The 17,228-nt window shown below is 47.1% G+C and overlaps 6 protein-coding genes across 6 annotated transcripts; 3 read left to right on the top strand and 3 right to left on the bottom strand.

Moving 5' to 3' along the window:
* Positions 1–266: 266 nt before the first annotated feature.
* On the top strand, positions 267–1,370 carry N7495_003700 (HpcH/HpaI aldolase/citrate lyase family protein; the record flags this gene model as incomplete). Its single annotated transcript, XM_057206351.1, has 3 exons — positions 267–306; positions 390–610; positions 666–1,370. The coding sequence occupies 3 exons, from the start codon at positions 267–269 to the stop codon at positions 1,368–1,370; spliced, it is 966 nt and encodes a 321-aa protein (XP_057064031.1).
* A 203-nt stretch (positions 1,371–1,573) lies between these two features.
* On the bottom strand, positions 1,574–3,875 carry N7495_003701 (CCCH zinc finger and SMR domain protein; the record flags this gene model as incomplete). Its single annotated transcript, XM_057206352.1, has 3 exons — positions 1,574–2,126; positions 2,184–2,900; positions 2,953–3,875. 3 exons carry the CDS (start codon positions 3,873–3,875, stop codon positions 1,574–1,576), a joined length of 2,193 nt encoding a protein of 730 aa, XP_057064032.1.
* Positions 3,876–4,852: 977 nt separating this feature from the next.
* Positions 4,853–6,205, top strand: N7495_003702 (TVP38/TMEM64 family protein; the record flags this gene model as incomplete). The annotated part of the gene is made up of 3 exons (XM_057206353.1): positions 4,853–5,319; positions 5,377–5,796; positions 5,863–6,205. The coding sequence occupies 3 exons, from the start codon at positions 4,853–4,855 to the stop codon at positions 6,203–6,205; spliced, it is 1,230 nt and encodes a 409-aa protein (XP_057064033.1).
* A 714-nt stretch (positions 6,206–6,919) lies between these two features.
* Positions 6,920–10,093, top strand: aof2 (putative lysine-specific histone demethylase Aof2; the record flags this gene model as incomplete). The annotated part of the gene is made up of 1 exon (XM_057206354.1): positions 6,920–10,093. The coding sequence occupies one exon, from the start codon at positions 6,920–6,922 to the stop codon at positions 10,091–10,093; it is 3,174 nt and encodes a 1,057-aa protein (XP_057064034.1).
* Positions 10,094–10,767: 674 nt separating this feature from the next.
* On the bottom strand, positions 10,768–11,807 carry trr1 (thioredoxin-disulfide reductase TRR1; the record flags this gene model as incomplete). Its single annotated transcript, XM_057206355.1, has 2 exons — positions 10,768–11,723; positions 11,786–11,807. 2 exons carry the CDS (start codon positions 11,805–11,807, stop codon positions 10,768–10,770), a joined length of 978 nt encoding a protein of 325 aa, XP_057064035.1.
* Positions 11,808–13,719: 1,912 nt separating this feature from the next.
* Positions 13,720–15,778, bottom strand: N7495_003705 (uncharacterized protein; the record flags this gene model as incomplete). Its single annotated transcript, XM_057206356.1, has 8 exons — positions 13,720–13,916; positions 13,970–14,031; positions 14,091–14,212; positions 14,267–14,855; positions 14,927–15,073; positions 15,139–15,361; positions 15,414–15,442; positions 15,492–15,778. The coding sequence occupies 8 exons, from the start codon at positions 15,776–15,778 to the stop codon at positions 13,720–13,722; spliced, it is 1,656 nt and encodes a 551-aa protein (XP_057064036.1).
* Between the last annotated feature and the right edge of the window lie 1,450 nt (positions 15,779–17,228).

Below are 17,228 nucleotides of genomic sequence, written 5' to 3' on the forward strand. Positions count from 1 at the left end.
GCAGGATTACCATTTAAAAAACAGGGTACATCTGGCTATCATGTGATGGCCTAATGCAGTTTAGCGTTGAGTCCCATTTAACCCAACCATCAAATATCAATGAATTGAAGTTCTCACGCGGCAGAAAAGTTGAACCTCGGAACATTGAAACTCCACATCTCCGCACCTCCACAGTCGCTTGCACATATTAACTTTGAGACCTCGAAAGTGTCCTAAGAGATCCAAATTCTTTCGCATCTACATGTTCCATCTGTTCATACTTCAAAATGGCCGCCCGCAATACTCTCCGCCGCTCTCTGCTCTACGGTAAATCGATTGCATCTTCCCCGCACTCGAACAAGCTACCCCAATGCCATCACACGAGAGCTAACGTCGCTCCGAATAATCAGTTCCCGGCTCATCGCAACGCTTTCTTGATAAGTCTCGGTCTCTGGCCGCAGATTGTGTCACCTATGACCTCGAAGACAGCGTTACTCCACACATGAAGGCCGAGGCCCGCTCACTCGTGAGGAGAGCAATGGACCAACCCAAACCAACAGGGATGCGCGAACGCGCGGTACGAATCAACTCTGTAGAAAGCGGGCTAGCACTGGGTGATTTGACCGAAGTGGTATGTTACGAGACGTGTGAAGTACAGTTAAAGCCTGCTATACTAACAACGTAAGCTCCAATCACCAAACCTGACCACAATCGTCATTCCGAAAGTCAATTCCGCATCAGATCTGACCTTCGTCACGGATGTGATCACCCACACCCTACAGCAACAGCAGCAAAGCCCAGACCCAAGAACTCCCATCTCGCTCATCGCCCTCGTGGAATCAGCCAGATCAGTCATGAATCTGTCCACAATATGCGCTGCGTCCCCACTCCTCCAAGGTCTTATTTTCGCCGCTGAGGATTTTGCGCTAGATCTAAGCATCTCAAGAACACCATCGCTAACAGAATTCCTGTTCGCGCGCTCGGCTATAGCGACGGCGGCGCGCGCGGCGAATCTCCCTTCTACCATTGACCTTGTCTGCACAACCTATAAATCCGATAAAGCGGATGGGTCCCCACCTGCAGTACTGGAAGATGAGTGCCGGGATGGGCGGAGATTAGGCTTCAATGGTAAGCAGCTGATTCACCCGTCGCAGGTGAAGGTGGCGAATGCGATCTTCGGGCCTGATGCTGAGGAGTCGGCGTGGGCGATGCGGGTTGTGATTGCGGATGAGAAGGCTGCTGCTGCTGGACGCGGGGCTTGGACACTTGATGGGAAAATGATTGATGTCCCTGTTGCGGAGAAGGCAAGAGTCATTGTTAAGAAAGCCGAGGCTTGTGGTATTGACGTGGCTGCGATGCGAGAGCTGTGGAAGCATCAAGAGCCTGAATAGATAGGTAGGCTTACTCCGTATTTGAGATTTACTTTGCCCAATGAATGCCATATTTTATCTAGACACTCGTAAGGTTTAACACGTCATATCACAGCCTTGCCCGACATCTAGAGTTGACTGATAGTTTTTTACGTAGTCGGATATATGCTTGCTCAAGTACGCGGCGTTAAGAAAGGATATAATCAAAATTATCAAATTTGTAGTCATTGGTTTCTTGTTTCTATTTCCTGACGCTTGAGCAATTGAATCTTGCCGGAAAGAGTAGGTTGTCGGTCCTCTTCGGCCTCTTCACGCTCCAAGCTCCGAGCCAAAGATTTATCATAACTAGTCGGATCAATACCAAGGATGCCACCGACATAACCGCCTCTTTCACCGGGCACACTGAATTCTCGAAAGAGATACCGCCATTCGTTGAGCCAGGCTTTGACAGATTTGCCAATCTTGTCCTTGCCATTCTTCGAGTGGTGGCCTGTTCCTGTGATAGCATAGACAACCCGAAGACCTTCGCGTGCATGCTTGAGGAGAATCTTCTCCAGATATTCAATCGCTTCCTCGGGATGGAGACCGTGCAGATCGACGTATAGCTCCTCTGAGGATTCCTCCAGGCCTGCCTGGAGTAAATGCTGATTACGCTCGTCGTATAACTGGCGCGCTGCTTCTCGATGGCAGCGGCGCATTGCGTCGTTCTCAGCCTGTCCCCGTAGAGACAAGGCCTTCGCAGCACGCGCGTCATTACGGTTCCATGCCTGAGCCGCACTGTTGATTTGAAGTTAGCCTAGAACGGAAGACTGAAAACGTTAGTGAGCAAATTACCTTTGTAGGAATTTGTTTCGAACAGTTCCATGGCGAATCGCTTCTGTGCGACACTTGATATACTGCTGGTTAGCTCGGCCACCGGTTTCAAGCCAGGGGATATTCTGTGGCGCAGGAATGGATTGAGCAGCTGCACTGTGCTCACGACTCTTGGTATCTTTGGCATTTTTGGAGCCAGATTTCCCCTTGCTGGGCACAGGTGATGGAGTCATTCGAACCACATCTGCTAGAGAAGAAGGTACGTTCTCCTTGGTGTCAAGATTGTGAGTACCTCGCTTACCATGGTGCTTTTTGCCTGCGTTCTTAGCGCTGACGGAGGCAAGTGTTGGAAATGCGTCTTGATCATCTACGGACGGTGCAGAGTTGAGATCTCGGTTCTGGTGACGACTGTTCGGTCGGGAACCGGGGCGTCCCAAGTGTGACGCATTTCGTCTACCCATACCGGGGTGAAGCCCAGGTGGCACTTTACCCCCTGGAAGACCAGACATATGCATTGGATACCGGCCTCCATATTGATTTGCCCATGGGTCTTCCAAACCTCCAGTCGACTGCAAAGGTGGAAACGCATCTGAACTGATTTCTACTTGGAAGGGTGAGCCAGCTGGTGGGGAAGTTGGCCGGCTACTTCCTGAAACACTGAGAGTGGAAACGAGAGCTGACGGATCATGCGAGAATGGACAGCCATCACCAGCTAGGCAGCTACCCATGACCCAGTATCTGACAATGAGTGTTAGTAATGATAATAGGAGGAAGATCTTGATATACGTACTTGCATAAATGGCTTGTTAAATCATGGCTAAAGCGGCAATCGGCACGGAGACATTGACCAGTAGATAGAAAATATTTGCACACAACTGGACTGCGACCATGCGCCAGCGGTGTGATCGGCCGCATTTGCTCCACGGCCATTGACTTACCGACAAGAATACGACCATCATCCATTTGCTTGGGGAACGGGTCTGTATCTGTGTCTTGAGAAAGGGATGAAATTGTTGCAGCGAGATCATAGCCATTTGCTTCAAGTGCTGCTTCGATTTCATCGTTTGATCGTTTATCACCGAGTACAGTGCGCAAAATATCATGCGGGCTCATGTCGGGAACAAATTCTGCTGCGGTAGCGCTCAGTGATCCAGAAACGCTGAGACCGCCTATTGATGAGGTGGTGCTCTTCGCATCATCTCCCACCAGCCAGTCAACACTATCATTTCCGAAATCTCCGTAAAATTCAGAGAATTGGCTTGGATCCGAAAATTCATAAGCATTCAAGTTTGGCGAGTGAGGGATGGGCTGTGCGAGAGCAAGTCGAGGCGAAGGGCGTGGTGATGTAAATGGGGATACTGTTGAGGATAGTGGGGGACGGGAGAATGCCCCGCGCGAACTCTGGACCCACGAGGTACTAGGACTGGTCCCAAGATTTGAGGGGGACATAGGGGTTGAGGACCTTGCCATCTGCCATGGTGCTGGAGATGACCTGCGAATGACTGTATGGCGCTGGGGTGGAGGAGAAGAGTCGGGGAGAGTTCGATTTCGATGCCGCCATAATATGTCCAGTACTGCGTTCTCCAACGGGGAGCCAGACAGTGACGAGTTGTCGCGTAAGAAATCCTCGACTTTCTCCGCCTGTTCCTCATCATCCAGAGCCTGATCCTGAAGGATTTCCAGGCATTTATCGAGGAGCTCTTCTGCAACCATTGTTGTTGATGTTGCGATAATATTGAGATCCGGTCCTCTACCCCTCGGACAGAAGAGAATGAATCAACTTGAGGATCTCTTGTCTGCGAATCAGATCCACTGAATTCCAATGTTGAAGGCTATATCGGGGGCTTCAGCGTGCCCATTCCATAGCTTCTTCAATAAGTTATAGGTGATCGAGTTGGAAAGATCTACGGGGTGATAAAAAGGGGTGATAGCCGAGGACTGGATGTAAAGTCAAAGTGTAGGCAGTGATTACATCGCATCATTCAGAAATGAATGAAGCAGACGGTGAAGGAGGGGGAGTTGGTAAAAGAGAAAACAAAAGGATGGGGTTCCCCTTTCTCCGGATTATATGGCAAGACAGGCTCCGGGACTAATTGCAATCCCTACCAATATGATCTATTAGTTTACATCTGCTAGACCAGGCCTTTTCCTTTAATTACTTCTGACATTGAAGTATCAAGTAAAACTTTAGATGACCAAAAGCTACTTGAGTATTTAACTCCGTATACTATACTTCCGTGCCGAATAACAGCATAATCTGAAAAGGTACTTTGGCACCGACATAATGAAGCACAAGTAATGAAACGAATATTATTGATTTTCTGTGATGAAGGTCAAATTACTCCGTAGAATCTGATATAATCTATCAATGAATCTCATATATGTTGGATCAACGGAAAGCTCCCGGTTGGATCCGTCGAACTTGACTTGTCATCCGATAAGTAATTATGGGGGCGTTCGCTTCTACCTCAGCCTTCTAGCCGTACCTTGTACAACTCTCATGTTCGGCCCTACTGGGCTTTTTTTACGCCCAAACTCTTTTCTAGATATTAACTCGTTTTTATTTTGAGTCTGGGTTCTTGTGAATATCTTGGATATCTTCTATTCATATTCTGTCTTCACAGCGCCGGTCGCTGATTCAAAGCTCTCTCGGAGCTCCTCCCGTGCGCTATCCTCTTCAAATTCCAGCTATGCCTGCCGACTATCACTCCACGGCAAGGGCATTGGCCCTTTCCACTTCCCCAGATGCTAGCCCTCGATCTCCTGATAGTGAGGAACAGCTGCCATGGAGCCGCGCCGGTGGACGAGATTCGTCTAGCCGCTGGGCCAATAATCAGGCAGCCACCTACCGCGATAGGTTGATCAAATGGGGCAAAGAGACATATGACAGTCTAAATGCGAAATGGAATGGAATGACTATCTGGCAGAAAGTCGCATTCATTGCGGCGGCTTTAATAGCTGCTGCATTGGGAATCTCGTTTTTGCTTCTGTCTGGCTGGATACTCAGGGTTCTGCCCAAGGTCGCAGAAAGATGGGAAAAGTCTCCGCTCGTCGCCTTTATACTCTGGACATGTGTATTTTTTGTCTCGTTTCCCCCTTTGGTGGGATGGTCAACGATGGGCACATCCGCGGGTTTCATCTTTGGAATATGGAAAGGGTATGTAATATTTGCATGTGTTCAAAAATGATTGTGCTGACTTTTGATTCATGATAGGTGGCTGCTGTACGCATCCGCAACTATTCTCGGCTCTACCGTGTCATTCTATGTATCGCGCACGTTACTGTCGAAACTCGTCAATGCGCTCATGAAGCGCGACAAGCGATTTGCTGCACTGGCATTGACTTTGAAATATGACGGACTGAAGCTTCTGTGCATGATTCGCCTGTGTCCACTTCCATACTCCATCTGCAATGGTGCCGTTTCCACCTTTCCTACGGTCAAGCCCTTGATGTATGGTCTCGCTACGGCCATCGTCTCACCCAAGCTGCTCACCCACGTCTTCATTGGCAGTCGCCTGCGGATTCTTGCTGAAACGGGCGATCAGATGAGTACAGGCGCCAAGGCTGTAAATATCATCAGCATTATCGCATCAGGAGTGATTGGTGTCGGTACTGGATATTATATTTATCAAAGGTAGGTCATTCTCTCATTGTCCAAAGTTTACTTTAATCGATTACTAATCCTGTGGTCTCTATTCAGAACCTTGGCTCGCGCGAATGAACTCGAAGCAATAGAGCGTGAAGATAATGAGAACGCTGACCATAGTGCGCATCAGCCTCGTGACGGATTATCAGAAGATGATGCTACAAACGATGCTTTTGATATCGCCCGGGATGAGGAAGAGCTTCTTGGTTTCTCCACTCTGGATGACGACAATGTTGATCTCGATCTCGACGATGAAAGCGATAATGAACCAGGCCGATGGAAGTCGAGTCGGACATCCTACCACGATCAGTTTACGGATAATGACTCAGACGACCTTGAGTCTACAAACGATGTGGATGAGACATATGGCTTGCACAGGCATATTCAACGGAAATAGCTGCACATATTGGAGGTCCAATGCTATAGAATTAAAATTGACGGTTCATTGCTGAACACTCCTGATAATTAGCGTAATAAAAGTCAAAGTGAAGTTAAAGCAACGAAGAAATATAGTGATTTTATAGAAGGGACGAAATGAAGAGGACTCGATCGACCAGCGCGGTCTGAAATATACGCCGTTCCGAGGAATCAAGGCACAACTGCCACTCTTTTCTATCGACTTCCTCTTCCAAGTTTTTTGTGAATACTTCCAGTTCAAGACTCGATGGAAGTCAATAGGCCAGGATTAGGCTTTGGCTTTGCAAGGGACTGGGTATAGATGTAGGACATCCCTGCTCACAATCCTTGCCACCCTCCGCTCTCTCCACATTCATACTTGCAAATCTGAACCCCCACCATCTACTCCCTACTACGACGTTAACATCGACGGGCAGATAGACGGCATAATACATTTGAAAGTATTTTGACCCGCTGGAAATATACTGGCTTTTATGATTACATTCCAATACATGCATCATGATCAGTGACAATTGATCAATTGCGTTGCAATATCTGAATACCAGACATCGGGACACCATCTTAAGGGTACGTCAGGTTTTAGGGCTTCAGCTTCGAATTTCGTAACTTACCATCCCATATCTCCAGAGCTTCAACAGACTCCTCTACTAGTGTCGTGAAGAGATAGCTGGGTTGTAACTACTCAAACTTGAACATGGAGGCACCCATGAAAATTCAAACGAAGGGTTTTCCAGCCGTCTCGACGGCTACCACATACATCAACCAAATTATCACAGAGAACCTTCCTTCTACTGGTCAAGAACGGCATGTATCATCGATTGATGATGACAGCCAACCCCTTATGAAACGGCTCAAGCCCTCGGAACCCTCTCTTGGGCCATCTAACCCCATTATTACCTCCTCAGAGCTCCAGGAACTGTCCGGGAATCCTATCTCCCTCCTTCAGTCCTTTGAAGCCGATGGATCTAATTATTTGAATGGCTCTTTAACCACCACCACTCCTTATGAATCAACTACATCATCTTCTCATACAGCCTCGCGCAAGAGAAAATCAACTTCTACATCAACCACACCCGTACCATCCCTGCCTACACCGCCTCTTACGGCCGGAGTGAGTGTTTTTCATAATGGTAATATCGATTTTTCTAAATGTCGACCCCGTTCATCGATTCCCCTGCGGATGCCGCCCGGCCTTTACGGCGAACAGTGCGTGGCAGCTGCATATGCATCCCGACTGGATCCGTATGCCCTTCATCCTAAAGAACAGGCAGCGTTGCAAGAACTTCTATGTCACGTTCATGTGACTGCATACCTCAACATAAGAAATGGGATTTTGCGACTCTGGACCCGCAATGCCATGATCAGTGTGACCAGAGATGAGGCGCTCGGATGTGCCAAAGATTACCGGTGGATGGATCTTGCCTCGTTTTCGTACGACTGGCTCGTGCGATATGGCTATATCAACTTCGGCTGTGTCGAAACCCCTGTCCCTCCAGTAGTTGCCAGACGAGGCAGACGAAAGGAAGGTCCAGTCATTGTTGTCATCGGAGCTGGTGTAGGAGGTCTTGGTTGTGCACGCCAGTTGGAAAGTTTGTTCATCCACTACCGCGATGCAGAAACCGCTCCACGGGTCGTTGTACTTGAAGGACGTCGACGAATTGGTGGCAGAATTTATTCGCATCCCTTACATAGTATGCCATCACAAATTTTGCCTCCTGGCCTCGTTCCAAAGGCTGAGATGGGAGCCCAAATCATTGTTGGGTTTGACAATGGAAATCCTTTGGACCTCATAGTTCGAAGCCAGCTGGCCCTTCACTACCACTTACTGCGTGACATTTCAACAATCTACGACATCGATGGGTTTCCTGTCGATGAAGTGCGAGATACCATGGACGAAAAACTATACAATGATGTACTGGACCGTAGCGGATTCTATCGCCGGAAAGCCGTTATCAACCCAACTGCTGAGGGAGATCGGGAGTTAATTGATGACAATAGAGAATCAGCTGTGGATGACGGGCTTACTGTTCGTCAGTACGAAAATGCGCGTGCTACAGGAACAGAGCATCTTCTCGTGCCCACAAAAAGAGTTCGAAGACGTCGGGGTGTAGGACACAAGACAGCAGATGCAGAATTGGCGTACGAGATGGTAGTGGACCACATTGGCCCTTCGAAGGAACATTCAGCCGCTGTCACTTCCCAGGCGATAGGCTGGAACCTGAAACCCGGTTATACCGATGAGAACACGGTCGACCTCGATGCAATTGCAAATGTGACTCCCACGCAAACACTGGGAGCTGTCCTTGATGAGGGCGTGAAGCAGTACCAGCAGATGCTTCCTCTAACGCCCAGGGATATGAGACTCCTTAACTGGCATTATGCAAATCTCGAATACGCAAATGCAACGAATGTCCACAATCTCAGCCTGTCTAGCTGGGATCAGGATATTGGCAATGAATTTGAGGGCGAACATTCACAGGTTATTGGTGGCTATTCTCAACTTCCCTTCGGATTATATTCACTTCCTACCAAACTCGACGTACGCACAAACCAAATTGTCTCTGACATCTCATATGACCCATCTGGGAAGGGCAAGGCAGTCGTCCGCTGTGAGGGAGGCGAACAGTTTGCTGCAGATCATGTGGTTTTCACGGGCTCCCTTGGTACTCTCAAGCACCAGACTATCAAGTTCAATCCCCCTCTCCCAGACTGGAAGAGTGGGGCAATCGAGAGATTGGGATTCGGTGTGATGAACAAGGTAGTCCTGGTATTTGAAGAACCTTTCTGGGATATCGAACGGGACATGTTTGGGCTTCTTCGTGAGCCGACTAATCCTGTCAGTATGGTCCAAGAAGACTACGCCCGAAACCGCGGTCGTTTCTACCTTTTCTGGAACTGCATTCGAACCACCGGGTTGCCAGTCCTTATTGCCCTTATGGCAGGAGATTCAGCAATCCAAGCCGAGACAAGGCCAGACGATAAGATTATTGCCGAAGTCACCTCACAGCTTCGCAATGTTTTCAAGCACACCGCCGTCCCTGATCCGCTTGAGACTATCATCACCCGCTGGGCCTCTGACAAATTTACCTACGGGAGCTACTCATATGTAGCTTCGAAAGCACTTCCCGAAGACTACAATCTCATGGCCCAGCAAGTTGGTAATCTGCACTTCGCAGGAGAGGCTACCTGCGGAACACATCCTGCCACCGTCCACGGAGCCTATCTATCAGGTCTTCGCGCTGCGGCCGAAATCATTGAAGCGGTGGTCGGGCCAATTGTGGTTGCCAATCCCCTCGTTCCTGAGAAATCAGGAGCCAAATTCCCAACTCCGACGCCACAAACACAAACACAGGCTTCTCAGCCATCTCATGTCCCCCATCCTTCTCAACTCTCACAACCTGTGGCATCCGAACCCTTAGCTACCACCTCTTCCTCCCGAGGCTCCATATCTCAAGACAAAATTCGCCAGGACACATACGAACAAGCGATGTGGACAGCAATATACGCAGAGATTGGGTCAGCGCCAATCCGCCCAAAAAACACATCACTAAACCCATTCCTGCAGTACCAAAAAGACTATTGGGCAAAATGCCGCGTCCAAACCGACAATGTGCGTCGCGAGGCAACAGGCAACCCAAACGCTAAAGCAGGCCGCGATGAGATCCGCAAAGCTCTCGGCCAGATGTGGCGGGATGCTTCTCCTTGCGAGAAGCAGCCGTATCTGGAGCATGTTGAAGCGAATCGCCGCGAGAATGAGGCCGCACTGGTGCAGTGGAAGGCTGCTATTACGGAGTGGGAGAGACGTTCTTACGAGGTTAAGGATGCCTGGTGTGGAGATAACCCCTATGAGACGTGGGTTATGTCATAGCCTGCGACAGCAGGGAGTGAGAAGCTACTGTATAATTATTAAATGATTGCATCGTTCTAGCTGCCTAAGAACTCGGTCTAGATGACCCATTCCTTACCTTTTACTTAGATCAGGTTCATATCTTTATGAGTATACTTCGGATTCTGACAAAACTTACTCCGTACGATCCTTCTCGTTCAATTAGGACCGTCTTGTAGTCGGATGATACGACATTCAGTATTCAACCGCACTTCCCAGGTGGTCAAGCATATTCCGTACAGCCTAACTGACATCTGACGTACTACTGCGAAATGCTTTTCAAGTTTCATCAATTTCTATCTCTATCGGTATCGATCAACAAAAGTTTGACCAAAGCAAACGAGCCCGACTCCAAATTCTTAGATCAGATGAAGAAACAGACAAAAAAAAAATTGCCAAGTATAGCAAAGATGTATGCACGGGGAAATGATAGGCTAAGTATCCATAGCGAGGCAAATAAGTCTAAAATGATAAGAAAAAACAAAAATGGGCGCAACGAGCATGTAAACAGTACGCTCCACAATAGAGGTCGTTATAAGGTTGTGCAGTTGAATGACATTATAAGCAAGGTGAAGAAAGGATTTCTAGAGCAGCGGCTTGGGATTAAAAGCCGCCATTCTGGCGAGCGAATTAGGCGTGGGCAGTGGATCTTCGATTCACTCGGATTCAGCGATGAACTTCTCAGCATCCAGAGCAGCCATGCAGCCGGAGCCAGCACTGGTGATAGCCTGGCGGTAGCGCTTGTCCTGAACGTCACCACAAGCAAAAACACCGGGCAGACTGGTAAGGCTGGAACCGGGGACAGTGACGATGTATCCATCCTCATCAAGGTCGACCTTGCCCTTTACCAGGGCACTAGCGGGGTCGTGGCCGACAGCGTAGAACAGACCGTTGGCATCAACGGTCTCCTCAGCGCCGGAGATGATATCCTTGACACGGAGACCGGTCATGAGACCGTTAGGCTTATCCTCTCCCAAAACCTCGGTAGCGACAGAGTTGAAGCGAACAGTGCACTTCTTGTGGGCAAGAAGACGATCAGCCATGACCTTGCTAGCGCGCAGCTTATCCTTGCGGACTAGGACGGTGACGTGGCTGCCGTACTTGGTCAGGAACATGGCCTCCTCGGCAGCGGAGTCACCACCACCAATAACGTAGAGGGGCTTATTGCGGAAGATAGGGACGGCACCATCGCAGACAGCGCAGGCACTGATACCGTTCTGCCAGAACTTTTCCTCTCCGGGGAGGTTGAGGCGGCGGGCATTGGCGCCAGTGGCAATGATAACAGCGTCGGCAGTGCGAGCGGGCTTGTCATCGGGACCATCGTTCCACTCGGTCCACAGCTTGAAGGGACGCTCTGAAAGGTCCAGCTTTGAGATGGTCTCGGTGATGATTTCGGTACCAAAACGCTCGGACTGCTTGCGCATGTTATCCATCAACTCGGCGCCGCCGAGGCCTGCGGGGAAACCTGGGAAGTTCTCAATCTCAGTGGTAGTAGTGAGCTGGCCACCAGCAGCGGTGCCGTTGGCAAGCATGCCCTCATAGAGAACAGGCTGGAGTTCTGCGCGCGAGAGGTAGATGGCGGCAGTGTGGGCGGCGGGGCCGGAGCCGATAACTTCGGGGGGTTAGCAATTGTACAATGCTCAATTTTTGTTCGGCAGTATTGGTGACACATACTAACTACTTTGGAGTGCGACATTCTGACGGGGGTTATGCAATTGACGCGTGGGGGCGTTGAGAACGGGTGGGATAGGACTGTCGGAGCGGACGGGGCCTGTTGGTGGATTGTAGAAGCAGCGGCAGTGAATCCTAAGGATCGAAGAGCGATAGGGAAACGGCGAAAAGTTGAGGAAAACAGTTTGAAGGTATGGATATAAAAGGAGGGATAAATCTGAAATTAAAAGCAAGGTTTTTTATCGTAAGTCAAAGTGGGGGTTCACAGATGATGAGGTTAGCAGTCTTCCGTGTCTTTCTCCAAATTAATCATGCATCGGCGTCGAGACCCATCGCTTTCTAAGCACAATTCACGTGAGCGGTCGAGACCAAATTACGTCAGTCAGATTTTGCTCAAACTACTACCATTGTAACTATTCTAGATCAATATTTAAATATTTATTATTCAGTTTTCGTCTCATCTAGTGAGGAATTCGCGATAGATAATTATCAATTAAAGTATGTAGTTATACTGACCACATACTCTGGAGATCGGAATCAGACTCGGGTTTGCTTTGCCGAAGGCGGTCAGGTCTTTCTATATCTTGACGTGACAAGCATAATTCAAGGGAATTTTCGCAGGTCCAGCCAGGGTCAGGATCTCGGAAATTTGGAAATTTGAGATAACAGGACAGCAAGTATCTCAAATTGTCACAACCTACACTCTCACTAAATACCTACCGGATATTCATTAGTAGTTCTTGGCGTTCCCCTTCTATATTAGTGCTCCGTCGCTGCTTTTGCTCCATGAGTAGAACTGAGCACACTTGTTCCGATCAGACTTAGCAAGTCTGATTCACTCACTAAACAAAATCTAAGCACCTTAGGTTGTTTACATTATTATCCCATTAATAAATTTTGGGCCTCACTAAATGCTCGTTCATCCCAGAAATCAGTTTACTACGCCATTTTTTTGATTGATCTCTCAATCCTTATATCAGGGTGTAATCATATAGTATTTATGCTTAACGCTGGATCATATCCAATTCTAAAGTAACAAAAATACCCCAATGATCCAATAAACGAATGGTCTATGCAGCTTGAGGTCACGAAGATCGACGTAGCATCCTTGGCGGAGAAATTCTTCGGGCATAGTACCACGCTACGCCACTGTCCTTGTCCGCCCATCTGAAGAAATAACAATTTTTGTCAAAGTGCAGGGTCGGGCAGGTATATTAGGAGACGTTAGGAGCTTTCAGATAGGATTCAGGGAAGCAGCTGCATTCTAATAGGCAGGCTATAGACGAAGAAATAGCTTGAAGAGCTATGCTAAGGCAGAAGTGATATGAGGTTTGAGGCCATGTGCCAAGTCTTGGCACATCAACCTTATCTATGTGGCTGGCACCGCAATAGTACCTTACCCTCCAAGGAAAACTTCATATTCGAATACTTGCAGATTGTTATCTCTGTCTCCGAAATGATCAATTACAGATTCTCATAGATTAGACCTAACTCAATTTCACAGAGGAAAGTGATGCACTGATCAATGAACCTCTAAGATATCGTGACTCCGAGCATCGGCAATTTCGATTTGACTCAATCTAAACCATGACGTTTCAAGTCTTAAGTGGGGTATCCTATCATAGCCATAAGCTGAAATGAAGGTCGCTAGTTATCCCTTATAAAATGGTGAAAGTCAAAGACAATAATTAGACTAGTCAATCATGGCTATTGAACACGAGGTCTGTTATGCTACAGTTGGAGGTTGATACAGCTTTATTCTTTCCAGCATAGGCTGCTCGTAATAAATGAGAAATAACGCTTAAATCTGGTCTTTTTCGTGCCAAAAGAAGCCAATGTACCCTATCCAAAAATTTTATTGAGAACCTTGGAAAAGAAGTTTCTGAAGCTCTGGTTAGTCAAATTGCCAATTGAATGTAGAGAATAGGCATCAGTATTTACCTGTCAGGGGTTTCGATATAATTCGCTGTGTAATCTTCGATCTCCTGTACGTCCGAGACCAAATCAACGTCGGCCGGGCGAACGAATGATGATCTTTTGATTATTTTGGCCAGGATAAATATGACAATAAACACACCAATCATGGTGTAGCTGAAAAAGAATGTCGCGGTATCCCACTCGTCGTTGAGGAAGACTAGGTGACATTAGAAACAAATTAAAACGCTGGAGTAATTGCAAATACTCTACCTTCGTAGCCACTAACGAAAACCATCAATAAACAGCAGGTGAGACTGAAGTAAGTACTGTATCTGTTTCGGAATGAATATTTAGCAGACTTTTCATGAGTTATTTCAGAGCTAATACTCACGGCTGCCAACGTGCTTTGTAAGGAAGCAGGGTTTGAGGCCGTTTCTGAACTGCCCAAGCTTTTCTGAAGCACAAGTAAGTGAAGCAGATAACGGCAAGATTGATGAGCTGAGAAGTAGTAATCTGGTCATGTAGTAAGCATCTAGCCAATTGTTCTTTGGAAGGAAATCATCTCACAATGTTGACAAGCCATCCAAACACCTTGGCAGAACCACTGGAAACTTGCAAAAATGCCAGTAGTGATATCAAAATCACTGCAGCAATACAGAAGATTGGAATACCAGCTTTAGTTGTCTTCCTGAAAAACTTTGGTGCTTTACCTTCCAAAGCCAGGCCGTACAGGCTTCTAGATGCGCAGTAGAAGACACTGTTTCCGGTCGATAGCGCCGACAGGATAAGAGCACCGTTCACAATATGCGGCAATATTGGAATTTGAAGCCTGTTCATAGATATGACGTATGGGCTCGCACCGGCATTGGAGCCAGATGTTGAGTAGGCTGCAGCAAGGTCTTCAGAATTCGAGGGTACGACAATGCCAATGCATAGTGACCCTAATGCGAAGAAACAAGCTAAACGCCAGAAGACGGACTTGAAAACCTTCGGCATCGTGTCACGGGGGTTTGCAGCTTCACCAGCCGTCATGGAGATATATTCGGGTCCTGTCACCGTAACCGAGGCCGAAATAAGACACTGGACAAATCCAAGGAACCGCCCAGTGTTTCCCGTAGTATAATATTCTATAAAGGAGCCAGGGTCACGCCAGTATCTAATGTAGGCAATCATAGTCAGATCCTCAAGGTTTGTTTCGATATATTGCAAAAGATCGTGAAAACGTACCGGAATCCGTATTTATCGTGAAGAGGATTTCCGCCAACCATAGTTACAAATGTATATGCGGTAAGTCCAACGATGAGAAAAATCTTAGCAATGGCAAGCCAAAATTCAATCTCTCCGTAGTACTTGACATTGAAGGAGTTCACAACGCTGGTAAGTAGTGTATTAGAATTTGAAAACACTGCTGTAATGAAGTTCACTGAATGTGCACTTACATGTAGATAACCAGGATAATACTGACAACTGCCGCAACTGGAATCTTGTCCGTCCAATAATTCAAGATGATATTGACTGCAACCATTTCAAATGGAACCAGAATTGCTTGGAAAATAAAGAAGTTCCACCCAGTGGCAACTCCAAATGCGTCGTCCACAAATCGTCCTGCAAACCTAATGAAGGGCGACGAAATTGGCAGATATGTGACCATTTCGCTGCAGCCTGTTTATTGTTATTAGTTCCCTCCCTCAAGAAAGAGTTGTAGATTGCTTACACTCCGTGACACCCAGAATAACAAAACACCTAACGATATAAGTAATGTTCATCCGTAAGAAAAGATTGAGCTGCTTACCAGAATACAAACGATAGGAATAGACTACCTGGTCCGCCGGCAATAAGGGCCTTTCCGATTCCAACAAACAGAAAGGTTCCGATAACGCCTCCGATGCCCAGCAACTGAATGTGTCGTGGCTTTAGACTGCGATGTGTGTTGTCGGAAATGTTCGTCATACTCCCAAAGTCATGAGACGCAATAGAAGCTGTTTCAATCTTGTTCTCCTCCTTGCTTTCCCCGGCGTCTTTTACATGGTATCTAGTTGCATTGCCCATGGCAATGTCATCGTGGCTGGTGGTATCCATTTTGATATGGAATGATAAAATTTGTTGTGAGGGATGCGTTGCTGCAACTCACCATGGGTTGGGATCGAACAAGGCCACAGCTAGGTGGAAAGCTGAATATAAGTAGGAAATCACTTCGGTGGATTTAAGAGCATCGACAATCAACGCGTGGAATTCACATAGTAGACTAGAAATCATTAGACTCAACGTCATAAGCCCAAGCCAATAAGATATAAGCCGATATCTAAGCCGAAGCCACTTCGTGTTAGCTACTAAAGCCCCGCCAATTTTCGACCTGTGGGTAGCGATACACTGCCCAGACCCGACCTAGGTAGTCATACCCGAATATTTTATAGATTCGTTATCGGACGAAGATTAGATAAGACCACTTGCGTCGATAATTTGTTGTGTCTTATGCGTCTTATCACTATCAAATGCTGCGCTATCATATGCTGCCCGTATTCAATACCCTATTCGTAGCTAAGGCTCTCATCGGCGCTACTAAGCCCTAAACTCCTTCGTATTCTGCTTTTTTGGTTACCTACGAAGACAGGCAGTGACTACGATTGCTTCACGTATTCCACGAGTTTTCCACCCCCAACACTATAGTAAATGCGATGTATTAAATCTTTAGTGACCTATACGCTGCTGGATTGTCTCAACCCAATAGACTTATCAAGAGAGACAAGGGCTAGGTCAGTTAAAGTCTTTAATGAGGTGCAAGCTCTACTAGGAGACTCTGAACAAGGAGAGAGGAGCCACCCAGACAACGCATCAGGAACCAACATTGTGGCAGCTATCAAACTTCACAGAACCTTGGAAGCATTCCAGTGGTTCTATAATCGCGCATTGAGATAGTAGCCTCATATTAGCAGTTAATCAGAATAAATATAGCACGATTTGATTAGACTGTAAATTAAATTCATGGCGAGAAAAACTTGGATATACTTGTCCCTCAAGAGCAACGATGTTCAGGTAGCCTGGATATATTGTTTAATTGCGGGGGGTGGAAAAAAAGTACATAAAACTCATCCGTTCAAGCGCAGGTAATTGTACATATAAAAGACAATGCAATTTGCCTATCACAGCCCAGAATATCAAGGAAACATAACATTCATAAAGGTACAGCTGAAGAAAAAGTAACAGCTGAAATCCGCACACATAGTAAACATCCATCGAGGACACCAGTCCTAATCGGAACCTTGTAACCTTCGTAATAGTCCTCCCCATTCTCTCAGATTCCCATCTTCTATGCAATTACAACGACCAAAGTCTGATCTTGCCAGCAACCACCACTTTCCCAAAATCTGAAAGCACTGGTATTGAAGATAGCATAGCCGACGAAGACTCTAGTAAAAAGGACAGAAACCCCGCACCCGATCATCTTGGTAGCCATAATAAGTTGACCAATAGTATCCTCCAAGATATTGACAAATGTAATGTAAAAACAGATATCTAAGAATTTTTTTTA

Source organism: Penicillium taxi (genome assembly GCF_028828555.1).
Source record: "Penicillium taxi strain IBT 34144 chromosome Unknown utg000003l_segment0_segment0, whole genome shotgun sequence".
NCBI classification, from domain to species: domain Eukaryota; kingdom Fungi; phylum Ascomycota; class Eurotiomycetes; order Eurotiales; family Aspergillaceae; genus Penicillium; species Penicillium taxi.